Below are 15,194 nucleotides of genomic sequence, written 5' to 3' on the forward strand. Positions count from 1 at the left end.
GATCCTCAGAACTACGAACTATGACTGACAACTTTTGTTTGACCATCAATTTTAGGGTGGTAAGTTGTCAAAATTTTCAATTTCACGTCGACTATATATCATGGACTAGTGTCTTCCTTGTTATGCTTGTTTGATTGACAAATTTAACATTAACAGAATTAACTTGGCTACATCACATTTGAGATTCAATCAATAAATTTGGCGCCTAATATGAACAACAATGGACGATCGAGCAGGGAATGTTTTAATCAACAATGTCAACCGAAAGACATGATATAAATGTGGCACCGAGTAAGTGGCAGCACCAGCGTAGTGGCATTATCAAGGTGGGCAAGATTTAGCATCATAGTGAGAGGTGGCATTCTTTGTCACTACAGCTTTGAGAAAAAAAGATGACTACGTCGATGACGGCAAAGAATATAAACATTTTGTTGATGGCTGGCTACTGGATGACGTACAAACAACCATTAGGTCTCGCTTTGTAGTTCGGTGATGACAAATTCTTCACACTCTTTGACGATAAATGATCTTCTCCTGCGACTGAAACTCATTGGGCTCAACACAGTGGAGTTCAATGTTCACGATGCTAGCAATCGAACAAAGAACAAATGGGGAGTTACATAAAACATGGTATAGATTTTCTATGTACATAGATCTTCGACAAAGTGGCGATGAATGACCAAAGAAAAATAGCAAGAACTTCGATTCCGATACCAAAAAAATGACATAGAACAAGAGTATAAGTGAATAATAAAGTAACAAAACCAGTAAAATCCACCAACAAGGTATTGAAACCTACCAACGGGAAATAGCGGACAGTTTTAAAATTTCAAATTATTATTGAACTTTAATAAGAACATTCCAAGATTTATAACAGCTAAAAGAACAAATCAAAAATAAAATTAAATAATCTAACATAAAAAAACTAAAATGCCTTCAACAAAAAAAAGTCCCTTTCTGACAACAGTCACTGAATATACTCATATGTTTGTAGATAAGTTTTCAGGAAAGGGGCACAAAAGAACTTGAACAACTATGGGAAAAACTGACTTTACTGCCTCCAAGGACTACCGGACAGAAACTGAGACAGCAGTGAAGTTGGCAACCATTCTGCATGCCAAGGTTCTTGCATCAAACACTACCTTCAAATATTTTGACATCAAAGGTACAATAATTAAGAACTGAAGGGGATGGAAAGAAATGCGGACAAATAGGTGCAACATTGAGAGACAACATATGCAGTTAAAGTCTCCATGCACATGAAATTAAAGTGTGAAAATCTTGTGCCACATTTTCTCTGGCAATTTTTATGACGATATCATTAACATAAGCTTACTAATTCCATCACACGAAAGTAGGATTGAATCAGCTTAGGGAACACATTTATTTCTGAATCCTGGATTGGACGAAAAACCGATTTCCTCATAGATACTTGCCAGCTTAAATACTGCATTTTTTTTGACAGATATAAGACAGCATAACATGTCACTTCTAGAGTAAGATGACCCTCAAATCGTGCTCCAACGTTATGAAAGACTACTGAAAGAGCTTACACAGAACACACTATGCACATATATTTGTTACTTTCAGAATTTGTTCCAGTGCATTACAACAGTAACAAAAACACACGCGGTGAACATCTTCACATCACATGAGGAAAAATGATGAGCCAAGAATAGATGTGTGGTTTCTACCCAAATTGCTGCCTCGGAGGCATTCCAGATTCATCACCTCTGAGTGGTCGACGAAAAGATTCACCTGAATAATAAACAAATGTTTAAGAAAATGGAAACTAGTCCAAGACTATAAAAGCTCAAACATGTGAACTTTGAGAAATACACGAGATGTACTCAATAAAAAGTTCAATACCCGTGGTCCATATCGTTTGACAAACCACTCAGAGGTCCTCGAATTAGAAGCTTCAAACATGGTTTTATCCAGTCCCAAACGACCAATGATCTTTGCAATAATGTCTGTGCGTAGAGCATCAGCATATTTGCACACATTATCAGCATCAATCATGATCATATCAGCTCCAGCTTCCAAGCATCTCTCAGCCTTTCTGATTAACAGGTTGACGTCTTCAACAATTTCTGCAAAATATGTCATAATACATTATGACTGCATAAGCAGAGAAAAAAGAGTTAAAATGCATAATTGCCTCAACTTGTTACCTGAATTTTGCTGGACTGGAGCTATATAAGCTCCGAAAGCTCTGTCACTGATGGCTGGTATCTCAGACCGGTCAAACTTTACTGCAAATAAAGGTTTAGCTTTTAATCCACTGCTCTTTATGGTATGAACAAATCTCAAGAGAGATTCTTCAGGAAGTTTCAGTGAACCAGCATTTAACTCGATCGTGTCAAACCCTAACCTCTTGCATTCCTGTAATAGCATTTAGGAAAAAAATTGGTCTAATCATATATCTAAAAAAGAACCTAATCATATTATGCATAATCAATTTCTGCAAACCTCCACGTATTGTTTGAATGAGGAAGGCCCTTTACGAAGCTGATGTTCTGCCCAGTCATCAGTGCTAACATATATGTTGTGTCTGTGTGCCAAGTCGGTTATTTCTTTGACAAAGGATTCCGGCATCGAACTGTTTGAGCCACCAGAAAATTTCAACCCATCGACAAATTGTCCCATAGTTTCTAAAATCTCCTGCAAGGATTGTGATCCGGATTTAGCTCCATACTTTCGTACATAAAGTTAAGCTAGAAGGTCAGCTTATTTCATCTGAATTCCAGGGCATATTAAATTTCCTAAAACATTGCATCAATTGACCTGGACGGTTCATGGAATGATGATCACATGAATTGATTCTTCTGTTGTTAGTGTCACAAAGAATTATGCATGAAGTGATTATATTAGAGTAATGTGGAAACTAGCACCCATGACTATCATAGGAGCTTGTTTTGTTCTATGAACATGGATCAAGGCTAAAAAGAATAGATGGAAAAACTCGATTTTATTTTAGGAAAACCTATCAACTCGAATCAACAAATGGTTGGAGATGAAAAGAATTCAACAAAGAAGGGGATGGTTCGCATATTCTACTAGAGACTACATTCTTCATCTTCGATAAACAACTACAGGATTAAACTAAAACTCTGGCTTCCATTGAACAATGAACAAGGTCATCATGAAATTCACAAGTGCCTCCGAACTTGCAAACGTCCATCAATTTCGCGCGATGACAAAATTTCACCAAAGAGAGCAACAAGAAAGCATAAAATATCACTTCCGAATGGATTAAAACCCAAAATTTGAACAACATACATCAGAATCAAGCGAAATTTAGTAACTTTCCACAACAACTCCCACAGACTAAGAGATTGCATCTAGAATAAGCTAATCCAAACCCAAAGGAGATAAAAGAAACCACCGAATCCAAACCTGTAACGCGTCCTGGCCCACGAGGCTATCGCTTGGGTTCCTCATCTCCGTCACCCCATACCTCCGAGGCTTCTCCGGCCTGTCCTCGTCCTCGCTAAAGCTCTTCCACGCATAATACGATCCCATCTTTGATCTCCCTCTCCCTCCCTCCCACTCTCTTTTCATAATGCAAGCTCAGGGACAAGAAGCTTTGAGCTGCTTCTCGAAGTGCCACCTCGCATCTTCTCTCTGCGGACGCACTCATAGGAAATCATATGCGGGTATGTGAAAAATAAAACGGATCAAATATTATCCGACAGATCCGTTTGCCATCCGATTTCTCTATCCGACTTGAGTACGGGTTTGGCACCGCTTCCAAACCCGTACTTCCGGTCTCGGAATCTCCTATAAAACCCTAAACCCCTCAATTGATCCGTTCTCCTTCTCCCTTCCTTCCTATGGCACCCCCAGTCTCCACCTCCGCCGCTCTCTTCATCTCGCCGGAATCTCTCTCCGCCGCTGGACTCACCGCGGACCGTCTCAATCTCCCTTCTCTCCAATCTAAGATGAAATGCGACCCCGAGGGCTACGAGGCCGAGCTCGACGTCCTCTATCGCCAATTCGAGTCCTCCCTCGAAATCTACCACCACAATGATCACTCCTCCTCCTCCACCGACAACGCCGCGAAGGACCTCAGCGACCTCGCCATGTTCCTCGCCCACGTGGCGCCCTTCTACCCCGAGAAGCTCGCCGTCTACCCCGGAAAGATCGTCGAATTTTTACGAACCAGTGCTGCATCTATTCCCTCGTCGCTTCGTGTGCATCTCACGCAAGCTTTGATACTTCTTGTGAATCGAAAGGTGGGAGCTTTTTGGGATTTTCGCAGTTTACTCCTGAGTTTCTTTAGTTTTGAGAACAGAAACCTCATTTAATTACATAATTCCTGTGCGTAATTGTATGGAAGATAATCAATTTATTCTTAAGATGCATTCGACATGTCAATGTCATTCATTTTCTTCTTAAGTACTTCTGAAAATGGTTGGGTCAATTAGTTTATTGTCGTATAAGCTTCTCTTGAAAACATAAGAATGGTGATAGTATTATGCTTTGTTTATCGGTTGTTCTCCAAGTAAACCATCATAAAATATGGACTTTTGAAGAAAGAAAACACGTTGGCCTTTTTTAAATTATTTCTTTGGTTTCTAATTAGAGCGTGTATCTCAGTTTTAATTTTAGTAGTTTTCTTGTAACATTTATAGTTCATTAATTCTCTAGCTCTATGAAAATATCATAAGTTTCTTAATCTGCATTGGTCTTTATTAGAATATTTATTTTTCGTTTCTTTGCAGATTATTGATCTCGGCGACACTCTGGAGTTGTTTATGGATCTTCAAGTTATTGGTGATCGTACATTGAGAAAGCTGGCCTTTTCGCATGTTGTACATAGCATCCGGCGGATGAATCAAAAACATAAAAATGAACTCGAGAATCGCAAATTACAGAATATTCTGTTTTCGATGCTACAGGTTTGTAATGTATCTTGTTTGTATTATGCAATGATTTGATTTTTCTGTATTTTTGCTCAAGTTTTCTTTTATTTAGTAGCTTCTTTGTTTTCTGGTGATCAACTTTACAAGTCACTCTTATTTAGGCAGAAGAAGAGTCGAGGGCCAAAAGATCTCTGATTGTTCTTTGTGACCTTCATCGACGTAGAGTATGGTTTGATGATCGGACAGCCAATGCTATATGCACTGCATGTTTCCACTCATCTTCAAGGTGTGCTATCTATCTTTCTTCATATTTAAGTACCACTAGCTCTAGTTTTATATTTGTGGTATTCGGAACTTCAGGATCATGATAGCAGCTGTCTCATTCCTTCTTGGGTATGAACAAATTCAAGAAGAGGATGATAGCGAAGCCTCGAGCAGTGAAGACGAAGCCAGCCAAAAGCCCGAAGTTGTTATTAGCAAAGAGGCTGTCTACAAGGTATTTGATGATTAAATTCTAATATCATTTAATACATATTCGACGCTTCCTGTTATTGTGCAAATCCCCTTTGAGAACTTGGTTGGCACTATCATGTTGGATCATTGTTGCATGCAAGGAAAATATTGTGGTGGATTTTCTCTTCACATTCTCTTCCGAAAAATAAATGCTAATAGTCAATGCTATTGAATTTTCTTCTTCTGATTTTCATGATAAGTTTGATATAATCCCATGTGGAACCTGTCAACTTTCCTTTTCTGGCTCTACTTAAGAATTAGGTTGGCCATCCTCTCTTTTTGCATCATGGTCATGACCATACATTTATGTTCCTTCTAGGCACATCATAAGGGTACCATTGCTAGCAAGAAAAAGAAGAAAGCCAAACTGCAGCGTGCTATTCGTAGCATGAAAAGGCAGAAAAGGATAGCCTCTGAGAATACAAGCTCCAATTACTATTCTCCCCTTACATATCTAAAAGATCCACAGGTTAGATATACATGCAAGTTGCATCTTTTAGCATTTTGGCCTCTGTGAAATTGATCTTCCTTCATATCTTATTTGCAGGGTTTCGCTGAGAAGCTATTCTCTCGTCTTCAGAAATGTAACGAGCGCTTTGAGGTTTGTCCATATTTTCTACTTTTTAGCTGAAACTTAGCATTAGGTTTCTAAAGCTTGTTTTATATAGTTATTCCTAACTTTAGTTGTCTTATCAAGTGTACTTAGCTATACTCTAAATCTATTTTATAGTATACACACATTGTTCCACTTTTCAGATTAGGATGATGATGTTGAAGGTTATCGCTAGGACCGTCGGGATGCACCGCCTAATTTTATTGAACTTATATCCATATCTTTCAAGATATGTTCAGGTATAAAATATGTTCATGAGTAAGAATCCTACTTCATGCATGCATTTAAGTACTTAACTGTCGAACAGCATGGTCCATGCTGCCTGGCATGTACCATGTCATCAAGGTCTCGGAGTGGCAGGAAAGAATTTACATGGCATTTGTTACATAAGCATGCTTGTCATGCTGCATTTCATATCGGAATGGTACCACGCCAACTGGCTTGTGCTGTGCCAATAGACCACAGTGACACCCTGTGCCACGACTTTAACCTTGATTTTTGACTCAGTTATCGCCCTTTTTTTTTTCTTTTTGCAGCCTCATCAACGTGATGTCACGACTTTGCTTGCTGCAGCAGTTCAGGCCTGTCATGATATGGTTGTCCTATTGCTCAATCTTTAACTTATTAGAGTCCGTCAGAAGCATGCTGTATTTTTCCTATACTTTTTAATTGTGCTAAACAAGTGATAATAATTCAATTCATTTCAATTTAGGTGCCACCTGATGCAGTGGAACCACTGTTCAAGCAAATAGTAAATCAATTCGTGCATGACCGTTCTCGAACAGAGGTTGCTTTAGTATATCAATTATGTTGGATCCAACATTATAAAATATATTGGTGAATGGTGGTGTGAAGTTTCTATAAATGATTCTTTTGATTTGCTAGGCCATTGCTGTTGGACTGAATGTTGTAAGAGAGATCTGTCTGCGGATGCCTTTGGTATGATCTTCACCTAATATTCATCTCATAAATTTATTTTTGATCCTAGTACCAAAAAATGACTTTGGTGTTTATATGAATATTCCATCTGACAATTCTTAATCATGAAAAACATCTGGAAAGACTGAAATACTCATCATTTTATCCTTTTACTTGCTGATTGTTCTGGAATATTGGGAATCAAGCTGAAGAAACTATAAGTTTGTAAGTGAGATGTCATGTATTTTGCTGGGTTTCTGAATTCTGAAGTTGACAGTAAAAACACTTTAGAAAGCATAATATTTGATTCCATCATCATTTGAGTATTTGATAATATGAAAACTTGAAAAGTATTCCTTTTTGTATTCCTGATGACGTTATACTAGAATGATGATAAAACTTATGTTGTAATTTGTATCTAAGGATCATAACTTGTTTGAACTTGAGTGGTTCTAATGGACCCTAAAAGTTGTAATTATCATGACCTACAAAATTAAGTGCATCTGTCAACATATTTACAATCTAAGCATGGTTAATGCAATATGGAATATTAGATGTGTCATGTACAAGCATCTGAAGTATCTGGCACAGTGACATGTCATCCAGTAAGACTTTTATGTTTATTTGTGTTGAGTTGTGAAATATATGTTATGCACATTTGGTGTATCTGTGGCTGATATCTGTTCACCTGATTCCATATTTTGGTCTTAATGGAGTTAGATTGTTACTTCACAGACAGTTCTTCTTTATATATTATTTATTGGCCTAGTTCCTTTCACCAATTATTTTCTTTTTTACCTTTCAGTTGATGAACGAAGATCTGCTCCGTGACCTTGTTTTGTACAAAAAATCACATGAGAAGGCAGTATCAATTGCTGCTCGTTCACTGATCAGTTTATTCAGAGAGGTTTGTCCATTCCTTCATCTATAACTTTCTTTTATCTATTTCTGTGGAGAATTACTTTATTGAAACTATGCTTTTAATTTGATTTCAGATATGCCCTTCACTGTTAGTCAAGAAAGATCGTGGCCGCCCTATAAATCCAAAAGCTAGGCCAAAAGCATATGGAGAGATCACAGTGGCTAGCGATGTACTTGGAGTAGAGTTGCTACAACAAGAAGATGATTGCTCTGCGCCTACTAGTTCAGATGATGAACCTAATGCATCTGGTTGTGAGGATGAAGGAAGTTTGCCATCTACTTGTGGTGCTGATAATAAAAGTGAAATTTCCCATGGGACAAAAGAAGAGGGTGGTGCTGGAGAAATTGGAGAAGAGGATGATGTTCCTGATGAAGATGAAGATGAGGATGAGGGAGTGGATAAGATGTCAGAGGATGACAATGATGCTTTTACTGATGAAGATTGTGAGGAACTAGGAGATAATGAGGATGGGGATAGGAAGTATGATGAATCTGATGATGAAGATGCTGGTGATGATAATGAAGAGATGGCTGTAGAGTCGAGCAGCGATTATGATGACAATGACAATTGTACTGACAATGATAGCAGCAATGATGAAGAAACAAACAAAGAGAGGTCTAAAGCAGTCAAAAGGAAGCTTGTGGACTACGTTGGGCAGCTAAATGCTGCAGAAGCTAGTCTTCGAGCTCTGAAAAGAATAGCAGGAGCTAGGAAGGCACAAATCTTGTCAGATGAAACAGATGGAATTCTTTCTAATGAAGATTTCCGGCGAATTAAAGAGCTGAAGGTATGCAGGCTGAAGCACTTGATTTATGCTATTGGAGTTCTGTCTAGTATATTTCACTGTCTCTATTGAATGTTTTAGGCAAAGAAAGAGGTTGAGCTGGCTATGACTCAACAAGGCCTTCTAAAGAAGGGTTTAGACTCAAAAACGGCAGCCTTCAAGATTCCCTCATCTGAGCAGCTAAGTACAAAACGTGTGGATCCTGCTAAACTCGAGGTAAGTCCCAAGTTCTTCATGGCTTTGAGTCTAATTTCATGTTGCGGCTACTGCTGTGCTAGTTTCTTAAATTTTTTACTTATTGCTGAATTTATTCAAGTATCATTCTGGATTGTGGCTGCTGTCTATTATTGTTCTCTATATCTTTTGAAAATCCTTCGACCTACTTTATCGGAGGAACATTTATTAAGGAACAGTGCAGCATGGTTCTGCTTTTGGTAAGGGGAAGAGGAATGATGTCATCATCTACCTGTCATTGGGATTAGCTAAACAATTATTGATGACAGTAAAATATTGATTATATGATATAGGTGCATTTCCAGTGATCTTCTCTGAAGCAATTTATTGTCCTCTTTATGATCACTTCTATAATTTTCTTCTCTGTTATTTGCTTTCTCCCTCACCTTACATAAAGCAATGTGATGTGCAGTCAAACATAAGAAGAAGGCTTAGCAAGGAGGAAAGGTTGGCTCTAGTGAGAGCAGGGAGAGAGGACAGAGGAAAGTATCAATCTAGGGCAGCTGTGAAACAGAAAAAGGTATGCATTGGATATACAATGTTAACTATCGAATAAGGATCCTTTTCCAATGGTTGTGGTGAACTCCCTGCCTTCCATTAGGCTATTTGACTGCTGCCTCCTCTTGCACATTATTACTGGGATTACTAATGCTAGGGCAAAAGCAGAACCCCTCTTTTCTGGTTTGCATCATCACCATGAACGTGGGCAGTGTAAACCTTTATCTGTCCCAAGCATATTCTCTATCATGAGGTTGGGTTTGTTGGGAGTTGGATCTTCATACTTCCCCTTTTTGGTCTTCATTAATATAAAGGAATTTCTATATGTTGTTTCGTGATAAATGAAATAACTAAAACATAACACCATGGGATGCTTTTTATGGGAATTTTCTTCTGCATAAGTTCCTATTCTAAATAAAATATCACAATTAAAGTCACACAGGCCCTTACACTTTATGCTCTAAGAAAGAAATAACTGAGAGAACTCAGAAGTTGCCTTCTGTTCTATACAACTCTAAAATTGGTAATCCTCTGCAGCAGCATAAACTGAAATTATTTTTATGCCAACCTTCGGTACATGTTGGCGTCAGCTTTTCTTGAATTCTTAGTCCTCTCTAATTTGCAATTGAGCCAGCGATCCTTTGATGAAATAATTTTATCAAGAAAGGGTAATGTCAAATATTCTGATAACCTCTCTTCTCTGAGGTGACTGGTTTTGAATATTCTTGCACTTCATATTAAATTATTTACTGGTTTCTCAAGTATTCAGATACTGATTTCATGTTTGGTGCTGGATGACAGACTGGTGGCCTCAGTAATAGGCAGAAAGAGCACAAGAAGGCAATGCCTCTTGCTGCCAAGAGAGCAACGATAGCTCGTTCTCGGCAGGAGAAAAAGAAGCAGCAAAGAAGGTCCGGAAAGCAGTTCAGGGGGAAAAAAGCATGGAAGTGAGCACTGCAGGATAATTGCTCGTTATAACCAAATCTCCACAATTTTGACTTAATGTATACTTGATCTTAATGGTATTTTCCTCAATAGATATTAAATTCTGTGTTTCAAACTCAGATTATTATTTGTGAATGTGTAGCTAGAATAAAAATTCTTCGTATAATCACCGAAGGTTAACATCAGATTCTTTTAGCCAAATTTGGTCGTATTTACTCGACGTGCTGGCTTCTGATTTATTTTGGTGCAAATGCACTAATAATGCATTTAAGTATAGAGTTTCTGAACATGTTTCAGGGTATTTAAGGTGGTTAAACAAATATAAAGAATAGTGCTGGCAGTACATTTTTCCTATGCTTTTGATTCATTCTAGATTAGTTGATGGATAATTTCTAGAGAGAAGTAAATATTAGGTTTCCTGTTGTATGGCCTAATATTATATGACACCCCGGAAGGATAATAGCATATACTTTATTTCATATAATATGTGCCTTTTTATACAGGTGGATATTATAATATTCTAAATTTTAGGGGGAGTTAAATTATACGTTTTTTTATTTTTTAGAGATATAATGTGTACTGACTCAGTTCAGGAGGCGAATACGTAATTAACTCTTAATATATGAGGAGTATTATGATTGATTAGTCCAATAGATTTTTTTTTTCCTTCCTCTCTCTCTCTCTCTTGATTTCTGGGTTATAATATACCCAGCCATATACAAAAGGCAATTAATTATGCATTCATTTGGAGATCCAGGACAAGAAAGAACAAATAAATAAATAAACCCCAAGCTTTGTTAGGCCATTCTACAACATCTATTCATCTATTTAGGCCTCTTTTGTACTATCAACAAAGAGGAAATATCATCCTCTCTCTTACTCTCAAAGAGAGAGAGGTAATAATCAATGATATGGTACTGAAATGGCTATTATTGCAGAATTGATTGATTTCTTGCTCCAATATCCTACCAGAACTTGTTCACTTTTCAACTTCAGGACACTTCAGAAAACCATACTCTCTGCAATATGAAATACTTTGCTTCACAATGTCATTCACATTATATCTGGACTTGTATCCTAAATCACTCAGACGCTTAGAAGAAATCTCTGAAGGTATGGAGTCATGGAATTCCTTTCTGAACCTAAACACATTGCAATCATATTTTTTAAGTCACTGGTAAACTACTTTATCTACTAAAACATATGTATATATAAGAGAATTTAGCAGAAAATAAAAAGTCAACCTTTCTGAATCAAAAGAAGGGTACTCAGAAGAGAGGAGATCAGCAAGTTGAGGCATTGAGTAGCTGCCAACCGAGCAGAGATATCGATCTTTCGCCGCTTTGTTCTCCATTAGGAATATATGTGCATCGCAGATGTCTTCAATATGCACTAATGAGATTGATCCCAGCCTACAGTACACTGAAGCTAATATAGGATAAAGCAGTGGATCACCTGGTGATAGTTTTGAGTGAAAAAAAAGTTAATCAGAATGAGATATGAAGAAGAAGAAGAGAAGATCTTGTTGAATGTTTTTATATAAACTACCAGGACGATCTGATGTTAGACCTTCGGATAAAATAAATTTCAAATTATATGAGTTACATTTAAGCAATTCTTATCTAGCCTATATAATTCTTTTTAAAGTGGATCTATTATGACAGATGCCATCTATTTAGTGAATAGAAAAAGATCATTATATGAATGCATTTAGGTTGATAATTTGGAGAAACTACCAGTGATAGGTGACAGAAGAACTTGAACACTTGCAGGAACAGTTGGTGTTAGAAATGGACCAGCCACAGTTGGTGGGATGATTGATACCAAATCAATTCCCTTCTCCTTGGCGAATTTAAATGCCTCTTCCTCTGTCAAGAGCTTTGATAACACGTAGACCTGATATCAAATTAAGCAACAAGAACTTAACAAGTTTCTTGAAGGAATCTTCATGAAGAGGCAAAAGAATATATACCCATCCATTTGATTTTTCTCTCCAGACTTGATGAGTTGGTGTGATGGATGACTCATCTACCGTCGTCTTCCACTCGCCATTACTGTCTTTTGCGGTGATCGTGCTGATGGAAGACGTAAACACGACACGCTTGACCGATCCAGCTCTCGAGCAAGCTTGCAGAACATTGATTGCTCCTCTGATTGCTGGTTGTAGTATCTCTGACTTCACATGATCATCTTCAATTGTAGGCTTTGTTCATGTTAAGCTATATAGTGCGATAAAAAGTAACACATATCTCTAAATTTTCCAGATGCATTCAGTAATCAATTGGCATATGCAAAATGTTCAAGTTTAGCCTTCATCATTGACATCATTTGAACTTTTTTTCTTTCCTCTCTTTCTTTGCCAGCTTTTGTTCATCTTTATGATCTAACAATGCTTCAGTATTGTAGAATTTAGCAAGATGATTTACTAATCAATGAACAAAGTTAGAATACTTACCAATGTTTTCTTCAACAGAGGTGTTAAACTCCATGGAAGCTGCTACATGGAAGACACCCATGCAGCCCTTCACTGCCTCATCAAAGCTTCCTTCCTCATTGAGATCAGCTCTGAAAATTCTTAGTTGATCTTTTCTTCCAAAAGTTGATAGTATTTCTGATGCTTTACCTAACATTATATGAAATCACATCAAAGCCAAAATGGGCCATCTCTAATATGGGCTGGACTGGACCATGGCCGGCATAATAGTTATATTTAGTTGCTCATTTTCACATGGACCCTCTTATTTTCTAAAATATAAAATATAAAAATTACTATAGTATCATAACCTAATTTTTCTAAAAGTCTAGAATTCAGATCTCATTTATCTATATTTAATCACTATTTTTTTTTATTATCGATCTTTGTGCTATATGAAGTATCGCATATTCTATTGTCTTTCATCTATTTACATACGGTAGTTTTCGTAAGAGTAAGACAGTAATTTTACGTTTCTATTTTATACTGTCGGAGGTGAGAGATATATTGTTGTTATAAAGTATTAAAAATAAAAACTAAAAAAATTACACCTTAATCAGAATTGATACAAAGTTGAGAGAGTAAAAGAGAAACAAAGACCTATATCTCTGGCTGTCGCATGCACACGATAGCCCCGCCGGAGCAGAGCTCCGACGAGCCACGATCCGATGTACCCCGTCGACCCCGTCACGCATACGGCGTTCCCCGCCGTAGTCGCCGGCGAACCGTCGCCGTCCATCCCCCGCCGGCCAAAACTATTCTAAGCGAAGCGGGAGAGAAGAAAGAATGAAGTTACGAGTGGTATATCAATATTAGTAGCGATCTTGATCTAATAAAGATATGCTATTGTTGTTATTATTTGGTGACCGAATGAGGAGCTGTCAATAAAGTATTGCCTTCATAGTTACTACTCCTACTACTACTACGTCAACTTTTTATACTGATGTAAAGCACGTGAAGTTTTCCAGATAGGTCCACGGTTTCAAACTCTGAGCTTGCCACGTGCGATATGAACCTTGGCTTTTCCACACACAAATCGATGAAAGAGTCTTTAACTTTTTGCGAGTTTTTTTTTTTTTTTGACTGCAAAGAGCTGAGGTCAGCTTAGATTATAATTTCTGTCGCCACTTGTCCGCGTCGACAGCTAACAGTTTACAGATCTCCGGTGGAGCGTTGTTTAGACGCTCCACGTGGCAGTACCCCGAGGCCAAACTGGCCTTCGCTGCTGCCCAGTCAGCGACCGCATTGGCCTCTCTCCCTACATGGGTTAACCTGACCTCACCCAAACTATTGGCTAGCTGCGCACATTCACGCGCGAGGTTTCGGACGCGCCATGGGCTGCGCGCTCGTCTGCCGCATGCGGTGATGGCCTCGGTGCGGTCGACTCAACCCGTAGCCTGGGACCTCCCCTCGCCATCCTCAACGCCAGTCTAATAGCCCAGAGTTCGGATTGAAGCGCCGAGGTGCCCGGGCACGGCTCCCAGCTCGCCTGAAGGAACTCTCCCACCGCGTTACGGAAAATGGCCGCCGCTCCGCCTTGGTACGCACCGGCTCGCGGCGCTCCGTCGGTGTTTGCTTTGATCCGGCCGGCTCACGGCTCCCGGGGTTTCCTTGTCATTCGTAACTTCGGGGTCTTCCGCTTGATTACGCACTGCGTACTCCTCCGCCATTTGAACCGCAGCCCTGACCACGGCAAGCTCCGGCGTACGCTTCTCTCTAAACACCACGCCATTCCTGCTCTTCCACAGAGACCACAGCGTGCACACTATCAAACTTTTGGCCCGACCGTCTTCCTCCTCGCCCCGCACTCCACTCCTTCGTGATCCAATCTTGGTCAATCTCCGCCGCCGCCAGCCGTTCTCTGGTACCCAGGATCGCCCATACCTCCCGGCTGTATCTACACGAGAAGAGGAGGTGCTCGCTCGTCTCACTGAACAGCCCGCACATGGCACAGCTAGCCTCTAGGCCGATATGCAGGTAGCGGAGGTAGGCTCGCGTCGGGAGCCTGCCCCACAGAAGCTTCCAGCAGAAGACTCTGATCCTTGGCGAAACCTGGAGACGCCAAAGATTACTCCACCCTGCCCATTGCTGAGCACTTTGAGGGAGCAGGGACTGGTATATCGCCTTGACCGGAGGCGTTCCCCGTGGGTGCGGCCACCGCATCCACGGTCCTCGCCGCGGCGGCTCCCATGGTGCGGTTGGTAATCTCGAAAGCGCCTCGATCCCCGCCTCCCACGGCCAACCGCTCCGGGGTCCATTGCCCGTCTCTCGGTGAGGTTATCCACGCTCAGATTTTCGTCCATGAGCCTGGGCGCCAGGATCCGAGGCTGTCTGGACCACGGGATCTCGTGCAGCCACGGGTCGAAAGCAGCACTTGTGCCTTTGCCATTTCCTATCAGAACTCTGCAACCCATTCTAATCTGGTT

The 15,194-nt window shown here is 39.6% G+C and overlaps 3 protein-coding genes across 4 annotated transcripts; 1 reads left to right on the forward strand and 2 right to left on the reverse strand.

The window, feature by feature from the left end:
• Positions 1 to 1,401: 1,401 nt before the first annotated feature.
• Positions 1,402 to 3,559, reverse strand: LOC140794891 (protein HEAT-STRESS-ASSOCIATED 32). The gene is made up of 5 exons (XM_073147161.1): positions 3,400 to 3,559; positions 2,473 to 2,664; positions 2,175 to 2,385; positions 1,870 to 2,093; positions 1,402 to 1,758 (listed from the first exon to the last, which is right to left on the reverse strand). Exons 1-5 carry the CDS (start codon positions 3,523 to 3,525, stop codon positions 1,648 to 1,650), a joined length of 864 nt encoding a protein of 287 aa, XP_073003262.1. The 5' UTR covers positions 3,526 to 3,559; the 3' UTR covers positions 1,402 to 1,647.
• A 202-nt stretch (positions 3,560 to 3,761) lies between these two features.
• On the forward strand, positions 3,762 to 10,480 carry LOC140795440 (uncharacterized). The gene is made up of 15 exons (XM_073147990.1): positions 3,762 to 4,238; positions 4,728 to 4,904; positions 5,030 to 5,154; positions 5,229 to 5,364; positions 5,701 to 5,850; positions 5,929 to 5,982; positions 6,138 to 6,233; positions 6,531 to 6,590; positions 6,707 to 6,781; positions 6,880 to 6,933; positions 7,718 to 7,819; positions 7,908 to 8,621; positions 8,700 to 8,834; positions 9,265 to 9,372; positions 10,152 to 10,480. Exons 1-15 carry the CDS (start codon positions 3,837 to 3,839, stop codon positions 10,299 to 10,301), a joined length of 2,538 nt encoding a protein of 845 aa, XP_073004091.1. The 5' UTR covers positions 3,762 to 3,836; the 3' UTR covers positions 10,302 to 10,480.
• A 576-nt stretch (positions 10,481 to 11,056) lies between these two features.
• On the reverse strand, positions 11,057 to 13,574 carry LOC140795310 (dihydroflavonol 4-reductase). Of its 2 annotated transcripts, none has more exons than XM_073147808.1 (6): positions 13,369 to 13,574; positions 12,751 to 12,918; positions 12,268 to 12,485; positions 12,032 to 12,191; positions 11,540 to 11,750; positions 11,057 to 11,437 (listed from the first exon to the last, which is right to left on the reverse strand). In XM_073147808.1, the coding sequence occupies exons 1-6, from the start codon at positions 13,505 to 13,507 to the stop codon at positions 11,275 to 11,277; spliced, it is 1,059 nt and encodes a 352-aa protein (XP_073003909.1). In that variant the 5' UTR covers positions 13,508 to 13,574; the 3' UTR covers positions 11,057 to 11,274. The 2 variants fall into 2 exon arrangements, with proteins under 2 accessions (XP_073003909.1, XP_073003910.1); XM_073147809.1 differs by having other exon boundaries at positions 12,032 to 12,173; positions 13,369 to 13,559.
• Between the last annotated feature and the right edge of the window lie 1,620 nt (positions 13,575 to 15,194).

The sequence above is a fragment of the Typha latifolia genome, chromosome 9 (assembly GCF_019914945.1).
Source record: "Typha latifolia isolate L0001 chromosome 9, TyphaL0001v2, whole genome shotgun sequence".
Classification (NCBI taxonomy): domain Eukaryota; kingdom Viridiplantae; phylum Streptophyta; class Magnoliopsida; order Poales; family Typhaceae; genus Typha; species Typha latifolia.

Bases quoted from the DNA above. Each gene is read 5' to 3' on its own strand.
- LOC140794891 (XM_073147161.1), bottom strand. From the start codon at position 3,525: ATGGGATCGTATTATGCGTGGAAGAGCTTTAGCGAGGACGAGGACAGG. The intron at 2,094-2,174 runs GTAACAAGTTGA...CATATTTTGCAG, and splicing joins TCCAGTCCAGCAAAATTCAG to AAATTGTTGAAGACGTCAAC. The intron at 1,759-1,869 runs GTATTGAACTTT...TTTATTATTCAG, and splicing joins TCAAACGATATGGACCACGG to GTGAATCTTTTCGTCGACCA.
- LOC140795440 (XM_073147990.1), top strand. From the start codon at position 3,837: ATGGCACCCCCAGTCTCCACCTCCGCCGCTCTCTTCATCTCGCCGGAA. The intron at 8,622-8,699 runs GTATGCAGGCTG...TGAATGTTTTAG, and splicing joins GGCGAATTAAAGAGCTGAAG to GCAAAGAAAGAGGTTGAGCT. The intron at 8,835-9,264 runs GTAAGTCCCAAG...TGTGATGTGCAG, and splicing joins TGGATCCTGCTAAACTCGAG to TCAAACATAAGAAGAAGGCT.
- LOC140795310 (XM_073147808.1), bottom strand. From the start codon at position 13,507: ATGGACGGCGACGGTTCGCCGGCGACTACGGCGGGGAACGCCGTATGC. The intron at 12,486-12,750 runs GTAAGTATTCTA...CTACAATTGAAG, and splicing joins CTCTGTTGAAGAAAACATTG to ATGATCATGTGAAGTCAGAG. The intron at 11,438-11,539 runs GTTGACTTTTTA...CAATGTGTTTAG, and splicing joins CCTTCTTTTGATTCAGAAAG to GTTCAGAAAGGAATTCCATG.